This window comes from Cupressus sempervirens, chromosome 1 (assembly GCF_028749045.1).
Source record: "Cupressus sempervirens isolate cs-2001-9-10 chromosome 1, ASM2874904v1, whole genome shotgun sequence".
Classification (NCBI taxonomy): Eukaryota; Viridiplantae; Streptophyta; class Pinopsida; order Cupressales; family Cupressaceae; genus Cupressus; species Cupressus sempervirens.
The window spans coordinates 804171926-804192248 of record NC_143118.1 but is presented as its reverse complement, the minus strand read 5'-3'; the positions used below and the strand labels follow the sequence as shown (position 1 = coordinate 804192248).

General features: G+C 36.7%; 1 protein-coding gene across 2 annotated transcripts in view; it reads right to left on the bottom strand.

The window, feature by feature from the left end:
- Window positions 1-223: 223 nt before the first annotated feature.
- Window positions 224-20323, bottom strand: part of LOC149580311 (CMP-sialic acid transporter 4-like) — a 63831-nt gene continuing 43731 nt past the window's right edge. For both annotated transcript variants that reach the window (XM_089790303.1, XM_089790304.1), the window contains exons 6-15: window positions 16024-16099; window positions 11279-11379; window positions 2654-2725; window positions 2007-2055; window positions 1828-1869; window positions 1389-1510; window positions 1088-1147; window positions 946-994; window positions 772-866; window positions 224-652 (exon numbers count right to left, since the gene is read on the bottom strand). In XM_089790303.1, coding sequence (XP_089646429.1) covers window positions 601-652; window positions 772-866; window positions 946-994; window positions 1088-1147; window positions 1389-1510; window positions 1828-1869; window positions 2007-2055; window positions 2654-2725; window positions 11279-11379; window positions 16024-16099 — 718 coding nt within the window. In that variant the 3' untranslated portion in view covers window positions 224-600. The remainder of the gene's footprint in view (window positions 653-771; window positions 867-945; window positions 995-1087; window positions 1148-1388; window positions 1511-1827; window positions 1870-2006; window positions 2056-2653; window positions 2726-11278; window positions 11380-16023; window positions 16100-20323) is intronic.

Here is a 20323-nt window from a genome sequence, read left to right as displayed (position 1 = left end):
GTTCTGAATTTGATCTGAATTATGATACACATTAAGAAATAAAACCTTAGTTTACTTACCCTTCCTAATTTAAGGTTTCATTTTTCTTATTTCACAAGTGCAATAATGCTGCGCATGATTTCTAGAACTATCAAAACTGAAAATGTATGAGCAGCAAATTTACTTATAAGAGAATGACTCAGAAATACTATGCAAGAATCAAGATGATACTAGTATGCAGCCCTTAAACAACCCAGAAGCAGGTTAATTGAATCAGATAATATTAACTACAATACATGTACAGGGCCCAAATAATTTGTAAGACTTCTCAATTAGCCATACTTGATATGAATATCAACTCGATGATGACGAAGCTCTTCTGCTTGGGCCAGGCTTGGAGTCCAACTTAAAATAGCAAAGTAATATCTAAAATGTTAAATGGGCACACCATTGTTGAATCAAAAAGGAACAAATCTCAGCTTCTTTGGTGCATTATGATGTTGGAGGTCTATCCATAGCAGTTACCGAGTTAAGAGCTACTCTCACTTGCAGAATAACCTTAAGAGAAAAACATTTTGCTAACTCTTGGAAATATTTATCCCTTCACTCAACAGTTAGATATCATCTTGGCGCTTTTCCTTTAGAATGCAAATAAACTGATACAGACACAACCCTGCAAAGAAGCACATTATTAGATATTTTTGTTTCAAAAGAAAGGACTTGTTTATACTGGCTAAACGACAAATAATAATGTGTAATGGAAAGCCAAAAACCCTTCAATGTGTTACTTACATTGAACCAAGAACAAAGGGAAGAGACAAGTGAAATCCAAAAAGAATCATTGATATAAATGCTGTAAGAAGCATTGCAACCGAAGTTGAGTAAACCTGTAAAAAATTAGGGGGATTTTAGATACAGCATCGGAAGACAGTAGTATGCATAAATTAAATGTAATAGAAAATGTACCTTGACAATATTATCTGCATATTTCATTACCATAGATACCGCAATCCCACTGCAGAGTAGTGATATTAGATCAAATGTAATCATATAATTGAGGAAACACTGACAAATGTACCATGAAAGAAATACAGGAAAAATGATGTACCTGAGAGCATGGTTGATAATCATGCATACAGTAATGAGTGAATAACCATGGAAAAATCCCCTGAAAAACACCGAGCACCGAATCAAATGAGTGCAGGATTATATTTGTATAAATGATACTCTTGGTACTCAAAAGAATGCAGAAGAAAAGGGCATATGGTTTGTTAAAAAAAGAATCAGAATTATTGCAGTTAATGTCTATGACAGAACCATATTTCATAGAAAGAACAGCATTAAAATCAAACATAAACATATGCACAAAGTTCTGCGATGTTCATCAAGTGCACAAGACACTGCCATACTTATTCATGATATTGTCATAATCCTGTGTAAGCATAGCTCCAACATTGAAAATCATGCCAAAGATATACAGCCAGAAATTCTGCACATTGATATTCCTTGAAGGTCGCTTTTTAATTATCAGCTGTTAAGATACAAGAAAAGATAATGGTCATGTTAACTTATTTCTCTTAAAATAAACTTTCATTGAGAAGTTCAAATCTATGGACCTTCAAATTTCAAGGAGAAAATAAATTTATAATAGGATTATCACACTCAGTTATGTTAGAAACAAATATTCTTTATAATGACTAGCATATTCTAAATCTATAGACAACCTACCAAACATGCAATGCTTAGTCAAATGAGTATGCAAACATCACAGTTAGTTATAGTAAGTAGGATCATTATATTTTGTTAATAAAATGACATAAAATATCAAGTACAGGGTTTGCCCCATACCTCAGTGTAAACACCAGCAAAGCCACTCAATAAGGCCATCACCTGCAACGTACCAAAGTCAAGTAATGTCAAACCTAAAATAACTTCACTGCGAATCGCAAATGAAACCAAACATGAGATACTTTCAGTATTCCTGACATCCAAGGATAATTAGAACTTCAGCAAAAAAAATTGCTTACAATAGCCATCATCCAACCCTGAAGTGGGGTCTGTAAAACACGATCAGATCTGCACCAAAAGATTTTGCTATTATAAATAATATAACTGAATCTTCTAAAAATATATATTGCGTTATAAACTATCAGAAGAGGTACTCAACATTTCAAGTCTTTTTCTAGTTTTCCTCTAGCACTTTTTAAAAGGGTTTAGTTTGCATGGTCCATTTTAGGACATTGCCAGTTGTGAGTATGAAATGAAGATAATGCTTAAACCATCTCAAAATCACACAGTTGCCATTATAGTACACAAGAAACAAAGAAAATATGTAAACCCTCTTTAAATATTACAACTCACAATCATAATATACAAGAACCAATACAACCATGACATATTTAAATAAAAAATTAAATAGGTAAGGTATGAGGAGCAAAAATGAATTTTCTGACATGAAAAATGTAATGGGAAAAAGGAATGCAAAAAATTAAAATGTAGATAGGCCAGAGTGAGTGTCTATGAATCAAACTTATAGTATAATACTCACGCTAAAGAAAGTTCCAAAGGGATACAATCTAGTAAATGAGAAACACGTACAAGAGTAAGAGCCACTCCCAAATAATTATAATTGCACAATTCAATCCAAACCCCATTAAATAAGACATCAACTTACGATGAAGTCAGCTCTGCAGTTGTGCATCCGATACATAATAGAATATAAGCTGACCATTGAATCTCTGTTAATCTGCAACATATAGATCATTTAGTGACAAATGAGCATTACATTCATTTCCATGGCAGAGAATTCCCCATATTGTAATTTTAGTGATGCTCTGAATCATCATTGCTGCTATATAAAAATCTAGATGCATATACAGTTACTATAAGTTCTGTAACATGTTAACAGTTCTGCAAGCAACCAAGAAAATAACACATTGGCAATTATTTATTTGAGGATTCCAAACCTCCATATAGATTGTTTGTGTGGGAAATTAAAAAGATATATCTAATTAGAGTTTAGTAAACGGATACCTTCAATGCCTCATATGCCCTCACAAAATGAAATAAAGCCATCATATAGATTTAACATATTTGTGAAACAAGGACAATAGGATGGGCCACCAAATCACTGTGTTTGCACAACAAAGGCATAAAGGCCAGAAAAGAACTACCGCTGTCAAAATTTAAAAGAACTAAGAGATACTAGTTTACTCTCCTTGATATGATAAGAATCACTTTAAAATAGGAGAATATAATTGTATAAACATGATGCAAAAACAGTTGAGTGGGAGAATATCAAAGTATCCAGCGACCGAAATCCCCAACATAACATTTAATTGTAGTCAGTGTTCTTTCAAGTTTTCTGAACAGTGAGGACGGGTTTCTAGAGCTGACAACGATTTCCTAAATTTATGGATAATGGAAACTGGCTACATATATAAACTGTACGAAGTTAAATTAATACAGATTTTTTTTAGAACCTTTAAACTTAATACACCTGAAAAATCTCAAAGGGCCAATTAACTATTTTATAACACCTGTGAGGGTGAAAGAGTTGTCTTCAACTATTCTGCAACACATAAATAGGAAACTCTTCAGATTCTGAAGTTCGTCATGAAAAAAGAAAAATACTCACCCAAAAATTGACAATTTCCAGTGTCCCCTGGATAAACTAGCAAAACAGATTTATTTCTAAACACTTAAAGAGAACAGCAATTGATACAAATGATACAGTTTCCTTGATTTGTATTGATATAACATGTTAGAACATTCCTTCAGGGAATAGATAGCAAAGGGGACGACACCAATAAAAATAGAGCCGCAAAGAATCGGTAAACATAATATATGGTTGTGTTCGAAAAACACTTCAAGTGCAAGACTGCAGACAGTTTCCTGGAAGCCTTTTATGAAAGGAAATGAACAAGGTACTAATCACACTTTCAAAGGAATTATGGATGAATTATCAAGTTCACGGTCAAGACATCCCCAAGATATCATTGGGATGTCAGGGTTGGGAAATGTAAGTGTTCGACAAAGTCAAAGCTAAAGAGCTATCACATAAAGTGGAATAGAATGCAAGATTTCAAAACCACTTGGATTAAAGGAAGAATGAAAAATATCTGTAGCAACATAATGCTGTCTCGGCTAATATTCTTCAATGCACAGGATTTCAAAGAACTGCACTGGTGCTTACAAATGTAGCTGTAAATGCAACACCACCACGAAAAGAAATGATCTTAAATTGTAATGCTGGGGAGAAAGAAACAAAAACTAGAATATAGCCCAAAAACAGAAAGCATTAGTATTGCATAAATAAGGAGTGGATCTTCCTAGATGCATGAAAGCTAAAATGCAAAGGATACAAGCTTGGGAAAACAGCTCATAATCTTTGAAATGAATAGAGAAGAGTTTAATATTTATAAAGATTACCTACTAAACTACACAAGGCCAGAATACCACCAATAAGGTCCAAATAACCTGACAATTAAATACACATATTGTAGTATAGGTTTAAGTTCCTATATCCAGATTGCATCCTACAAAGATTTGAAAAAGAAAAGAATGGGCTTATTTGTACAGGCTCTAGGACCACAAGCTAAAGCTAGAGACCATGTATAATAGTGTTCTCATGCATAACTTTATTTGCCACTATCAACAACTAGAAGATATATTATTAAGTACTAAATGAAAGATTCAAGGCATCTTACAAAGCTGCCACCACTGGTGGTGCTTAACTGGTTGCTGTAATCATCAGAGAGAAATTAGTCAAAGTTATGGGCTGAAAGACCAGAAAGGCTGATTCCATTTCAAGGCAGTAAATCTTGACTCTCACTGAAATTTAATAACCCTCTTAGGCGAATGCTTGATAAGGCAATGCAAGCATTATATAAACAGATCCACTTATAGCTGATTCAATTTCCAAATAGAAATTTACAGCATGGATCTTTCCAAAAAACCCACATATCAAAAGAATCCCCCACAAGAGGGGAGACAGCAGAAAAGTATTCTCAACATATCAACAGAAATTCAAGTTATATTTATTTTGTCACCAACGAAATGGAAGGGGATGGCTTGTGCAGGCATTTACATTCTTTACTGGCTACGAAGACATTTCTTGTCCGGACATCATCATTCTTTTGGTATTAGGACTGTTTAGTACTACTGTTCCACAGCAACACATCCCCTCCCTTATGGCTGTTATGGATACATCAAGGTCATAGGTATGTAGGGGGGCACTTAAAAAGTTATAATGTGTTTTTTTCAATAATATTACGATACGACGCCTATGTCTGTCTGCATATGTGTGAGTGTTGGTATGCACATGTGGGTGGGTGTCGGTAGCGATGCAGGTCACACTATAGTTAATAATCTGAGGTGCATCGTTGATAGCAAATCAATCAACACATTACCATCTACAACAAAAGTTAGTTAAGGAAAGGGAATCAGTTTAAAGTACTTTGAACACTAACTGGTTAAGGAACTGAACCCAACTGTAACTGATCAAATGTTCTACAATCATAATCTTACTACGCATAAGATTGGACACTGTGTAGTCGGCAATTGGTTTGTAATCGGCATTTGGTAATTTAAGTATTTTGTACTTGTGTTAGTGGGTAGTTAGGAAGCGGGGAGTGTTCGTTGGTTTCTAACCAACCGACCCCTTTATAAGCAGATTGATACTTGGACTTTGTACATTCATGTTTTGGTAATATTAATAAAATAAAACTGTTCCTTGCCTCCATTAGGGTAACATTGTAGTATGGTATATTGGTGAGCCTGATAGTAATAGTTGTATGATACTGGTAGTAATTGCTCTCTACATTTTTGGCGCCATTGCCTAAGTTCGGATTTGGAGGTCTTGTGCTTGACAGGATGGACTAATGGGAAGACCATTTATACCTTATATCCAAATTACTAATAGTGATGGAGAGGAGGAAATAACTAGGGAGGATCAGCTGACACGCGACCTAGTGACAGCGTGGGAGGTTGTGGTCGAGCAGTACGTGCAAAGGGAAGCCCGTGAGAGAACGGTTCTCGAGAGCACGGTACGCGACGAACTCTCTGTACCACCAGCGGTGCATGATCTCCTAGGACAAATTCCTCGGCTTTTGGCAAGGAACCTCGTACATATTGAGGATGAAAGAGCACAGATCGAGAGGGAAAGAAGGCGGCAACAAGTTCTTCAACGGTTTACTAAGAGGGCGCAAAATCCCAAAGGAGAGGAACCCAATCAGCCAGATAGGAAGATAGGCACTGAATTACTTCATGCCCCTAATTCCAAATAAATACCAAAGGACAGCACCAACGAACGAAACTGAGGAGGAAGTTGCCCTAATAACCTTACGTCTCTAGCAACAAGAAGAGAGACGTCGTAACTAGAGAGTATAAGGGGATTCCCATCAAAGTCAAGAAGGGTGGATTGAACATACTATTGAGGAACTAGCCAACTTGGTTATTTCAGACACACCGGAAAGGCAGTCTAGGTGCCAGAAACCAGAAACCTGTCAGGGAGCGGTAAAGTTAGCTATCCTCGTCACTTCTTGGGTGGTAAAGTCAGCTACCCTTGATAATCAGCCAATTATAGATCTGTGAATGGGTCCAAATTGAAAATATATAAAGAACGAAAAGTTTCTGCCTACTTTATAAACCCCCAAGACTTCAGCCAAAGTCATTTTTTCTCCACCCGGCGAGCAGAGGAAGGTGAGTGCAAGTACAGGGCAGAGGATTGTGGATGTAAGGCGTGTCTGGATAGAGGAGTAAGACAACGTACGGCCTATCAGACCATATGAAAGGGACAGGATTACAGCTGTACGTATCAACCGTACAGAGGGTAGTGTATCGAATCCTTATTCGGTTTACCCTCGTACGGACAGATTTCAGTATCAAGGACAAGGCAACATAAGACATCCAACGTACAACATGCAGGACAAGGACAACGTACGGCATCCAGTGTACGTAATCAAGGGCAAGGCAATATACGGCTTCCACTGTATGAAGGGCAGACGTGGTGGAGTTGGAATCCAGCATACAGATAGTGTATGGGGAACAAGGCACAGAGGGGTGGCCATATGGAGGAATTCCGTACGAACAAGCATAAGGTGAAGTTGTACAGAGGAGTGACTGTACAGAGGAGTGGTCATACGACTGCCATACAACAACACATACCGATTACACAAATTCTTTACAAATCAACATTCTACTTGAAGTGTATGGTTACTGTTCCAACACGTGGCCAATAGTTCTTTTGGGTGGTCATTGTAGATATCGCAACACACGCTAGCAACTTGTAGATTGGACATATTCTTCTGACATGGTGAAGTTAAGTATGGGGAATCCCAGCTAGGGCCACATTGTTGATTCCAAAGGTACTAAAGTGGCTGCCTTATAGGCAAGAACTCAGAAGTCAGTCATGGCATAGGAGAAGACTAAACTGTCACAGAAGATCGATGCTTCCAATATCAGTTTTGAAAGTGTGCTCGACAATGAGTGTAGGGCATAGTGGGAAAAATCAAACGCAGATCATCCTCTCCGGAAGGCATTGGTCACAGCAGAGGTGGACAAGATCATCTTTATGCCGATCTTTGATTTGCATGAATCTAAACCTATCCTCCGAGATTTGATTACGGGGTATGATGGAGCAGGTCATCAATCTATCATACAATATGCTCAGCACTAGGTGGTAGTTTTTTATTCCTCTGAAGTACTTAGTAGGGTTTTAGGAATCCCTAATAGGGGACAGGAGTTGAGCAAAGCACCTATGACAGGAGAAGACAAACGAAAATGATTAAAACTCATGTCGCCAGGATGTTACCAATGAGGAATGGGAAGGTATTCTGAAGAATAGTCAAGGGCTGAGAAAGGTTTTCATTGCAAATGAGGAATGGCGTTGCGTGGTTGATTTGGTAAAAAGTAAGCTCACAGCTAGCAGTCGCACCTCTGATATTGCTCTTTGGCTATTGCCAGTGGTGGATGGCCTATCCCAAGGACAGATTTACAACTAGGCTCAACTCCTTTTTGATAGATTGCGGGAATTTTTGGAGTTGCGGCATAAGGCTTTCTACATGCCCCATCATTCAGTGGCTTTGTTCTTGGAGGCAGTTCGGCTTCAAGTTAGTAGTGAACATCGTGGGGCATTGGTACCAGCAAGTAGAGTGGAACCGTACCGACCAGCGATGACTTATTGGCTACATCTAGACACCTTGGGTATGGGCTCCCGGGTTGTGGTGAACCTACCAAAAAGAAAGGACGAAAGGCCATAGTAGTGGAAGAGGATGAGGACCAAGTCAATGCTGAGGACATGTCAGGTGATATAGATTCCTCCTCCTTTGATTCCCAAGCAGTCGAGATTCGCCTGAGTCACTTACAGGGCAACCCAAGTGAAGTAGTGTTTCTGCCACCTACAATAGGGCCCCTTCCTAAGGGGGTCGCTGAGGTTCCTCAGCCGACTTCTCCACCTGGTGATGTTGTGGTACCACCAATTTCTTCCACCGAAGATGCCGGCTTAAAAGCAGTAAGCGGCTCAAGACACTTTCCGACATGGGGGGCTTCTAAGCTATCTATTCCAGGAATCAAGCCTCTTCTCTCGCTAGACCAACCTACTCGCATCAAGGTGATTGATTTAAGAGGACAAGTTCACTGTGGACACAAGGTACGACTACAGACACCTCTCGGGCTAGAAGTGGTCCAGCATGTGGCTCTTGTTGTTAAGTCAGCCATGGGGGAGCAATTGAAGGACGTTTCCTCGCTAGGTACTTAGGTCACAATGGTAGGAATAGATATTGTTTTAGAAGAGGCTGACAAGCTGCTGGAAGAAGAGGGGTTGGTGTCATCCCCTGTGCCCTCGCGGCTTGAGGAACCAGTGGAGATACAGAGGAGGCATGAGGAACCTTTGGTTCCAGCTTCTTTTGCAGCTCAGGTAGAAGGATTTCTTACGGAGTTACGGGCTATGAAGCATTCTACCTAGGAACTCCTTCAACATGCGTAGTCATATAACTTGGAGGGTGTACTCGCCACAGCTTTAGCATTAGCCAATTCATGCGAACTGATTGCTACACAGATTGGGCTCTCTTAGAAAAGAGTAACTACAACCAGGAAGATATTGCCACTACTTGGACCAACCGTTCTATCATTTCTTAGACCCAGGTTGCTTCCTCTCCTCTCATGGCCTCTCTGGCTGCTATAGAGATTGCTTTTCGGGGTGTTTTTGTGGAAGCCCAGTGGGACAAACGTCTTCATAAGCAAGTCTAGGCAGAAAAGACTGCTCTGTTAGCAAGTTGGCAGTTGGAGCGAGATGAGTTGGAAGGCAAGTTGGCAGCAGCAGAAGCTAAAAAGATGGATACTTTGCAGGTACTTCAGGGCATTCGTACTAAGCAGAAGATGGCAGAGTGGGAGCTGCAACACTTGGGAGGCACTCTGAGTCTAGGGATGTCCTCCAATCCTTCTTCTTGAAACATTTCTCAATTGTTTTAGTCGTCGTGTGGAAGACGACTCTTTTTTTCGGGGGGGATATATGTAGTCGGCAATTGGTTTGTAGTCGGCATTTGGTAATTTAAGTATTTTGTACTTGTGTTAGTGGGTAGTTAGGAAGCAGGGAGTGTGTCGGTTGGTTTCTAACCAACCAACCCCTTTATAAGCAGATTGATACTTGGACTTCGTACATTCATGTTTTGGTAATATTAATAAAATAAAACTGTTCCTTGCCTCCATTAGGATAACATTGTGGTATGTTATATTGGTGAGCCTGATAGTAATAGTTGTATGATATTCTGTAACTTCTGGTAGTAATTGCTCTCTACACACTGGTTGGAATTCAAATGTGTAATCATCCTCACTCCAGATATTTCATCTCTGGACTAGGCTTGCAGACTATACAGCAATGCATCTCAGTCCAACATTGTAATAATGTATCTCACTGTGCTCAAAATGAACAGAAGAGCTATAGGTTAAATCTCATTGCAATTGTATATGTAGTAAGCTTCTCTAAATTTCCATTGCATGTTGAATTATCATATGTTGGTCAATTGAGTAAAGTAATCTAACAAGTCAATCTGCATGTTGCAAGTTGCAATCCTTGCAACTCCCAGACCTGCTGTGGATCACTAAAACTGTTGGGTATGAAGCAATGAAAAAATCCCTACACTAACCATGTCGGTGCTCTGATCAATCCAGCTATGTGATGGCTGTACCTTGTGATCATATAAGGATAAAGCTTAAACATTTCACCTTTTCATCTAGATACACTCCTTCCATGACTCATATTCTATTAAAAATAATAAAAATAAAACTTTCAATTTCAAAAATCGGCAAGGATACATCAAATCTTATAGGCCATTAACTTAAAATTTAAATTGCATATAGTATTACAAGGCAACCCTTTTTGACTCTGGACTTTAGCTACGAAAAATTCTTTCAGGTTTCAAATTTTATTCTAGAACTCACTTGTGCAGAATACACTTGCAGACTGTGACAACTATCCCACTGATGCACCATAAACATGCGTGAAAAATTCAAACAAGAACATATTCAAGAACAAGATCAATTACAATTCCCAAAGTTCAAAATTCTCACGTAACCCTTCCATCAATGGTATCAGGCCTAAATGCTAGTGATCACCAGCATAAAGAAATAAAGCAGTATGTAGGAATCTTGATGAATGATTAATTATAGTTTTGGGCAAACCATAATTTTTGAATGTTCATACACTTGGTTCTCAATGCTCATAGATTAGAGCTTTGCATAAGAATTCCAGGATGTGAAATAGAATGGAGATTAACTTTAAAAAACACTTAGATCAGAAAAATGGAATTAAGAAATCCTTGTGATGACAATGTTTCTGTTCATGGCATATATGAAAACGTTTCATCTATTTGGATGGCAATGATATTAGCTAAGTGAGAAATAACAGGGTGCGTTGCTTCTCTGTCAATTCTCCAATAATAAATGTGGGTTTCAATGACACCAAGGAAGGCATCATGACATCACATCAATTAGGATAAATCCAGGTTCCACAAAAAGAAACAAGTAGAAAATAACTACAGCATAAAGAAAATAATACCCAGCAGATAACAGAAGACTGTAGGTACTGGGAACTACTCAGAAAGGAAACAATACTATGTAACATAATATATAAAGGTGAATTGTAATTATGATATAGAAATGAATATTAAAAGTAGATATGCAAAGTGTGGAAGCAAAGCATTGAACTGAAATAAAGATATTTTTAATTTAGTTATTCTATCGCCATTTTCACTCTGTAGTTAAAATTTTGGAGCATAGAAAGTCAAGATAGAGTCCTTACTTTCTCCTCAAAATAATGCGATACAATACTCCAGTACTAATAATGTTCAAGTTCTTCAAAATTTGATAACTCGGTGCATCCACATACATGAAGATATAGTACTGCAAAAGAAAGGATGTTACTTTTATTGAGACCAAATCGGCATAGAGAATTGCACACTATTTATTAACTAAGCATTAGAAATCTTATGAGAAATAATTAGAATGTTGTCATAGCATTGCCTAAAACTACATGGTTTATCATAAATTCAGAATTAAAAAATTGGATCTTCAAAGAATAAATGATATAGCTGACATTGCACAAATCTATCCAACGAATAAAAATAGTCACGAGGACACATACACTCATGGAAAATATTTAAAATTTTCAAGGGGATACACTTTTTTAAGATAATGGTGATAGAACTATTGTTAAATATATATGCAAATTGAAACATTTACTTCTTATGAGACTTCTGTATACAATTGCTAATTGACGAGATCAAATAATTGTTGTGATGTGGAGCCTAATCAGACTAGGAGGTAAATTTTTCCCCACTTTATTTGGCGTGGTTTCCCCCTAGATTTTACTATGGGGGTTTGGGAGCAGCGCCCCCATGCTCTAGGGGTCAAGGGGCAACACCCCTTGCAGGTTTTAAAAGTGACTCTGACAGTGGATTTGAATAGGATCAGAGGGTGTTGAAAAGTTCTTAGTGTTTGCAGGACTGGAGACGAAGAAGGTAGTGTGAAAATAACATACATCAAAGTCCATTGCCATGGCATTGTTCTCCCTGTATTGAAGCCTATTAGTGATGGAAAACTTAAAGATTACTCTTCCTGTTGTTTTTCACCTGCCAAGGGGCTTCATCTAGAAGAGAACACGTGTCAAGATTTATTCTTGTGCTATTGCTTACAGTTTCATTCTTGTTATGAGAAATTCATAATATTGTAGCTGTTATAAGCTTTTAGGCCTAGTTACCAGATTCGTTTGTTTAGCCTCGGATCCGGATTCGGGTCCGATTCGGATCCAGATCTGTGTATGGATCCTTGAGGATCCGGGCAGGATCTGTGTGAATCTGCAGCAGGGTCCAAAAAAATTTGCAAAAAAGTGGGCCCAGCCTCATTTTTTAATATTTTTTTTTTTCTAAAGGCCCTAAACCCTAAAAATGACCCTCTAAATCATAATGCAAGTAAAGAGCTTGGATTCGAAGGAGATCGGTTGTGAAGCTCCAAAAACCTTGCAAGAAGTGCTTAAGGTATGCATTTCAACCATATTCTTGAGTTCTTTCATAGATTATTGATTTATTTTTAGTTTTCCAAATTTTCAAGGTTGTGTAAGTGTGAAAAATGGTTTTCTTTCATTTTTTTTCTAGATTGGAAGAATAGAACAATGAGTAGTCAAGGCTCAGTGGGTGGGTGTAGGGCTACATCACCAAGCTTCAAAATTGATAAGGGATCTCCTTTATGGAGACACACAACAAGAATTGCACAATGTCCTAAGGGTGGGGCATACATATGGAAATGTAATTATTGCAACATACAACATAGAAGCTCCTATTCCCGAGTGAAACTACATTTGTTGGGCCCTGCGGGTGAAGGAATTAACATGTGTTTGGGTAGTGACAAGAAGGGATTACCAGTTGCACAAATAGCGGCATTAGCAAAAGAGCAAGAGGATGCTGATAGAGCAGTTGCAAAAGCAAAACGTGGTGCTTCCAAAAGAACAAATTTGGCAACGCCATCATCTGATCAAACAAACACAAGAACACATCCTTTTTTGCCTATGCCAACTACAAATGATGAAGATGAAGACCCATCTCCACTCACCCGCAAGAGAGGCCCACTAGATAGGGCATTCCAAAATGAAAAGAGAGACATTGCTGATCACAAAATTGGACATTGTTTAATTGCAAATGGTGTTTCATTTAATTTTGTGAGATCACCTTATTTTAGGGAGATGGTGGAAGCAGTAAATGATGCACCCCATGGTTACAAACTGCCTCGTTATGAGAAGTTGCGCACTACCATATTACATGATGAGAGGAAATATGTAGAGGCTCAACTTCAACCAATAAAAGATTTTTGGGTTCAATCGGGTGTGTCTATTATTTCGGATGGGTGGAAAGATTGTAGAAACCGTCCATTGATCAATGTTATTGCTGTATGCCCTAAGGGGGCAATGTTCTTGAAGGCAGTTGATTGTGAAGGGCAAGTGAAAGATGCAAAATTTATTTCACGCATTCTCATTGATGCTATAGAGTTAGTGGGTCCTGATAATGTTGTCCAAGTGGTCACGGACAATGCAAAAGTTTGCAGGGCTACAGGGATAATTGTAGAGTCTAGATATGATCATATCTTTTGGACACCATGCACCGTCCACTCTCTCAATTTAGTAATGAAAGCAATTGGCACCGAAATAGATTGGGTGAAAAGGATATATGAGGAAGGTGAAGAGATTCAAATGTTTGTGACAAATCACCACATGTCACAAGCAATTTTTAGGAGCTCCTCGGACTTGGAGTTATTGAAGGTAAATTTATATATTTATTATATATTGAATATTATTGGATTCCATAATTATTAATTTTTGTTGTTTACATTAACATGTTTTAATTTTTAAATGTATTACTAACTTGAGTTTAATATGTTCGTAGGTTGCTGAAACCCGCTTTGCCTCTCACACAATCGTCTTGAGACAACTTGTGAAGGTAAAAGAAGCATTGAAACAGATGGTCATTAGCGCCCAATGCGGCATTTGGAAGAATTCCAATACAACAAGGGCCATAAATGTGAGAAGAATGATACTAGATGAGGATTGGTGGGGTCTTGTAAGTTATGTGTTGGAAATCACTGATCCAATAATGGCAATGCTTCGCTTCGCAGACAGTGATGAGCCATGCCTTGGGGACATTTATGATTCCATGGATAGTATGCTGGAAAAAATTAAAATGGTAAGTTTTACACTCTTTTACAACAATTTGAATTTTTTATTTGAGAGATATCTAAACTCTAAAGTTTAAATTGACATATTCACTAATTATAATTATTCTTCATATTTCATATCCTAGGCCATATAGAGGAGGGAGAATGATCCTGAGGACACCCTTTACAAGGTGGAAAAAAATGTTCATCATTGATGGAACAAGATGACCACACCATTGCACCTCCTTGCATATGTGCTATCCCCTAGGTACTATAGTTCTTATCAAATGCTTGTGCTTATTTTATCCAATGTTTGTGCTATTGATATTTGATAGTGTTCAATTGTCTTTTGTTATCCCCAGGTACTATAGTGCAGAGGTACTCAACTTTCTAGGTAGAGTGCCACCATTTAGAGATGCAGAGGTTGCAGATGGGTATAAGAAGGCACTAGCTAAGATATTCCAAGATCCAGAGATTGGGGCAATTGTGAGGAGTGAATTTGCTGCCTTCAACTCAGGTGAGGATTTCCTCCCTATTGCCATAGCAGACCGAAGCAAGATGGGTCCCATCAAATGGTGGTACCTTCATGGGCAAGCCTTCATGTACCTCCAACCTCTTGCCATAAAGGTCCTATCCCAAGTAAGTTTGTAAAATTAAGCTTAAGGTTAACACTCTCAATTCCTTGAATTTATTATTTAATTTATTTATCTTGATTGTTGTATTAATAATTTTTAATTTCTCTTTAGGTTGCTAGCTCTTCTACAGCTGAGCGGAATTGGAGTACTTACTCCTTTATCCACTCAGTCAAACGCAACCGGATGGCTCCAAAAAAATCAAAAGACCTTGTGTTTTGTCACAACAATTTGCACTTGTTGTCATGGAAGGATCCTAAGTACAAGAAGGGGCCTGAAAAGCTTTGGGATGTAGCACCCGAGACTCCTAATTTAGATATGACCATCGAGGATCTTGCTAGAGATTTAGATATGACCATCCAGGATCTTGCTAGATCCACTTTGATTGATGTAGATGATGAGGAGGATTATGAGTTAACAATCCCCTCTACTAGTACTACTGGTGGTTTGGGTTCTTCTACTAATACAGATGCAGTACTTGCAGCTCATCAGTACCCTTCTGATGCGGATTTTCTTAAAAATCCATTTGATGATGAAATCAAAAACTTTTAGTCTTGACTCTTGACTTTTTTATGAGTAAATCATGTTACAAACTTTAAGTTTAATGATCTATATTTTGAATGTTACAAACTTTCACTTTCAGTAATTCAATGTGAATGTGTTGATTTTCTTTATAATCATGAAAATAGATTAATTATCAATGTCATTGATCAAGTATACTAGATTCATAGATGCATACTATGAAATGATTTAGTTTTAGAATTATGTATATTTCTCTCATTTTTTAGTATATATATATATGCACGAATCCTCCACGAATCATAATTGGGAAAATAAAAAATCCCCGAATCCACGGATCCGATTCCATGCCCGAATCGGATTCTTGTCACGAATTAGCAACTAAGCTTTTAAGAGTAGTTTGCTAAAAGCCATAGCAAAGTTAATCTGGAAATTAATAGTTGGTAAATCATTAGGGTCATAAATCCAATGACTTATGGATCAGTTACTGTTTTCACAATTGCATTAAATGCCACTAGCCCTTAGTGCTTCACAAAAAAGGTCTGCACTAAGATTAATAATATAAAGGGGTTAACATATGTACAAATATGTATACTGCACAGAATAATTTAATGCTTTTTTTCCTTAGCCTGGAAAGAAAAAGTTCTAAAGAACACGAAAATCAAGAGAGAAGAAATTATATATATGAACATACCTGTAGCAAATTTTTTATAAGATATAATGCTGCCGGTATGGGATAGACTTTGACCTCTTCCAACGTGGTGTTAAGCCTGGGATATATCAGACAAAAATTGATCACATATGTTAAACCTAGAGTGCAGGCATTAATGAAATAAAGTTGCTAAAAGGGGAAAACCAAGCAAAATGGTTATAATGATCCTTAATGTTCATCACCAGCAAAGAATTTATAACACTCAATGGTTGGACTTGAATAGGCAGGTAAAAAATAACAAATCACTAAGGTTTAATGGGTGAACTGTATGGGGTTCAGTGCAAACTCCTCAAAACTTGGATACATAGTGACATTTAAACTAAAGGATAAACCGTGGTAGATGAAATTTGAAACACAAAAACATCATGAAAGATCATAAAGCTAAAATCAGATATATCATATTTCACATTTTTCCTTCTTAGTTTTTTACCTATGGGGTTTATTAATCATGTGTATTTCAAATGGGGGTGTGTGTAAGAGATTTAAAGCAGACATCCACAGGTGCATTATGCCATAGCAAATGTGCCCTGGCTGCATCTTGGGTGCACTATAATTTTTATTTGTGCATGCAAACAAACCTGTTACTCCCTTCAGATATGCATTAACAAGCCCTCATCAATGTCTATAATAACCAGATCAAACAAATATCAACAACTAAAATGCGGACTTTTAAGTTCCATCTCACAAGAGTCTACTTCCATTGTACTTGTTAAAAAAACTAAATGTTACAGACATTATTCAATGTTCATTACAACACAAACCCTGTTATATCTTACTGCTATGCATCTAGGTGTTTTTTTGTCCATGCAAACAACCCTGCTACTCACCTTTAGGTATGTACTAACAAGCCTTCATCAAGGATAGTTATCATTATAACCAGATCAAAAAAATGTCAACGACTAAGTTCCATCTCACAAGTGTCTACTTCTGTTGTTAACATAATCTAAATGTTACAGACATTATTCAAGACTCATTACAACACAAAACCTGTTATATCTTATTGCTATGCTTCTGGATAAGATTGTGTGTGAATTTTTTAACATCAACATTTCGGATCATATTCCATGATCCATCATCAAGATGACATAGTTTAAAAATACAAAAAGACAATAGGATGCAGACTAAGACTCGATAATAAGAAGGGAGAGGGCAGAGAAAGGAGACACAAAAAGTTGAAACAGAGTAATAAATAAAGAAAAAGAAAAACATGAAATAAATGTAATAAAAGAGAAAGATCATAACCAGAACAAAAAAAAACACCAAAAATTAAAGAATATGCATAAAACTATACTAAAATAAAAATAAAAATAAAACCATATACTATAAATTAAAAACAAAAAAGAAACAATAAAAACATAAGCAAAAACAAAAATACACGAAAAGAATAAATAACTTAAATATCAATTGGTATATATAATATATAAAATATTAAAAAGTAAATAAAATAAATCTATACACAAAAATGAAAAAAACATTTAAAAACAAGAGCAAAACTATATATATATATATATATAGACACACACACAAACACATACACAAACAATAATATACATCCAAACACCTATAAAAGTCAAAGTAAATATGTAAGTATGCATTTGCCAATTATCTATATAAGATCCATATGCATATATACTAGTGTGATTGTGCGTGTAATTAATAAACAGACAGGAAAATAAGCCACTGTGAAGGTAAAAAATAAGAAATATAAGCTAAAATAGAAAATAGAAAATAAGACAACTGATATATATCTAAAAATGTGTGTGTGTGTGTGAGAGAGAGAGAGAGAGAACAAATCTATATAAATGAAAGAATATACACACACAAGAAGAAGTGACTATAAAGATGTTGTCTAGCAGATTGGACTTAACAAAATTTCTTGACGCTTTACCCCTAAAGCCAATCCATCAATCAACTGTTGACTGAACTGTAATGGTTCCACTCTGAATTTTAAAAGTACAACTCATATCTATAGACATGCAATGAATAACAACTAAAATACTAACAAGGTGGGCAAGATTTTAACCAGAAATCAGAAAAGGCACTAACAATCATCCATCACCATACCATAGAACAATTACAAGCAAGAAACTAGAACGATTCTATCAAAACTCCTATATTATGCATAAAATTAATTTTCACCACTGATATTCCCACACAAAGATGAAAACACGATGTTCTAAATTGCTAGAAGATTTCTTCCACCAACGGCATCTAACAAGTAAATAGTTTCACAAAGAGCACCATGACTTATCAAACAAAAACGAAGTTCTGCCTCAATAACATTCATTCACCCCCTAGAATTCATTAATCACCATTCAACAAAGAAGAGAAATTCCATATTATGAACAACAAAAGTCAAAATTTGAGTCTCACTCAGTTGTCAAAGCAACAGGGGAAATTCTGAAACAAACTGTCGATCCTTTGCATTGTCATTCATTCCAAAATAAAGTCTTTTCAACTTCCCAAAGAAACTGTTCAAGTCCACTTTAAGTGATGTTTATTTTATACACTTAAATTAAAGTCTTTAAACACATGGCATTAAAGCATAAGACAAAGACTTAAAAAATAACTGGTACTTGTCACTAAGTGCTCACCTTCTTCTGCCTTCGCAAGTGATTCTTGAGCTGCCTCTTTCATCCATCTATTCCTTAATCTCTTTAGCCTTAGCAATTAATGTTTGGTGATTATTACCACACCACATTAACATAGCATCAATTCTAGCTAGTTTCTTATACTCCTCTTTGCAGAATATGGAAGGGTCAGTAATGATAGCAATATTATGCTGATTTTCTTTCTTCGAATCATCTGCAGTGACAATTCCAGAATTGTCTTTCTTTTGTAGTTCACAGCCAATTATCTGGCTTCAAATTTGCCTCACATTCATACCCCAAACTAAACATCCAATTTTGAAGGGATTCATCATGCGACCGTATGAGGTCAAAGCTTACAGCTGTTGCTTGCAGATTGAACTTGCTTGATGCACTCACTTTCTCTGTTGCCACAAGTTATATCTTTGAGAAATGATTAATTTTTGCCACTTTCAAATCCTTTATTAAGATCTTTTTAATTGCATTTGTTGGTGCCATTAAATGCAGGTCATTTCATGAAATAAATGTTCAAATTGTTTTGTTTCTGTTGAGGACACATCAGCTTCCCCACATTTGAAAATAAGCGTTCCTGTTTGCATTGTTGGGCTTGAGCATCATAAATAGAACTCCTTAGATTTATGACATCCCGCTCGTGTCTTTTTCCCTTAACCTTAAAATTTCCATTCCTAGCGGCCGTTCTAGAACAGAAGTTTACTCCTGCTTATCTTTCTCATAAGCATCGCATTCCCCACAATCTTGAACAATGACTACTATTTCAACTTTCACTTTTCCACTTTAAACTTTGGGCTTCTAATGGCTTTTCCAGAACTAATATTCTTCACCTTATCTTCTCCATTCCCAAAACTTGAGCAAGCTTCTTTCAAAACATGCTTTATTTGTTCCCGCTCCCTGTTTGGATTCCACGAGGGTTCTGAAACCAACTCACTTTGTTTTGTGGATGCCACTCTCCCAACCTTGTGTATAAGTCTCTTTCCTTTGTATTTGAGAGTTCCATTTAACTTGTCGGAAACTAACAGGTGCTCTAGAACTAAGCTTTATCTTTGCCTTATTAGAAGTCGCGTGATTTTGAAGCTTCATATAAAGGAGTTTTCCTCCATTGTTTATTAGTTCCACTTTCCTTATCAGGTCCCAACAACACTTCCGGCACCAACCACAGGCTCCATTGCTTAGTTTAAAAACATGAGGAAATGCCATCTTAACAACATTTTGAGGAAAGTTTTTCCGCATTTGCACAACAAAAATAGACTAAAGGATAAACATGGGCACAAAAGGAAAAGACAAAGTTTCTGTTACTATATCGGACTCCAATAGTTGTGTTAGGACTATGCCTAGGTTCTGACCAACTGAAAGGAATGTGTTGAAGACTTGCAATTTGATAAAAGATAAATTGACCCTTAGCATTTTTTCTTGGGGACAATAGCTAAGGCAACAAATGGTTAAAAAACAGAAATATAAACTAACAAATCTAACTGAAAGAGAAAATAGAAAACTCATGAATAAATCTGAAAATAGATAAGAGTGTGTGTGAGAGAGAGTGTAAGGAAAAATCTATATAAATGAAAGAATATATATATAATCGTCAAAAGATGAAAGAAAAAATCGAAAGAAGAAAAAAATATAAACACTATAGACAGCAAGGTGAAAAATATAAGTGAGCAATAAAGTGCCAATGA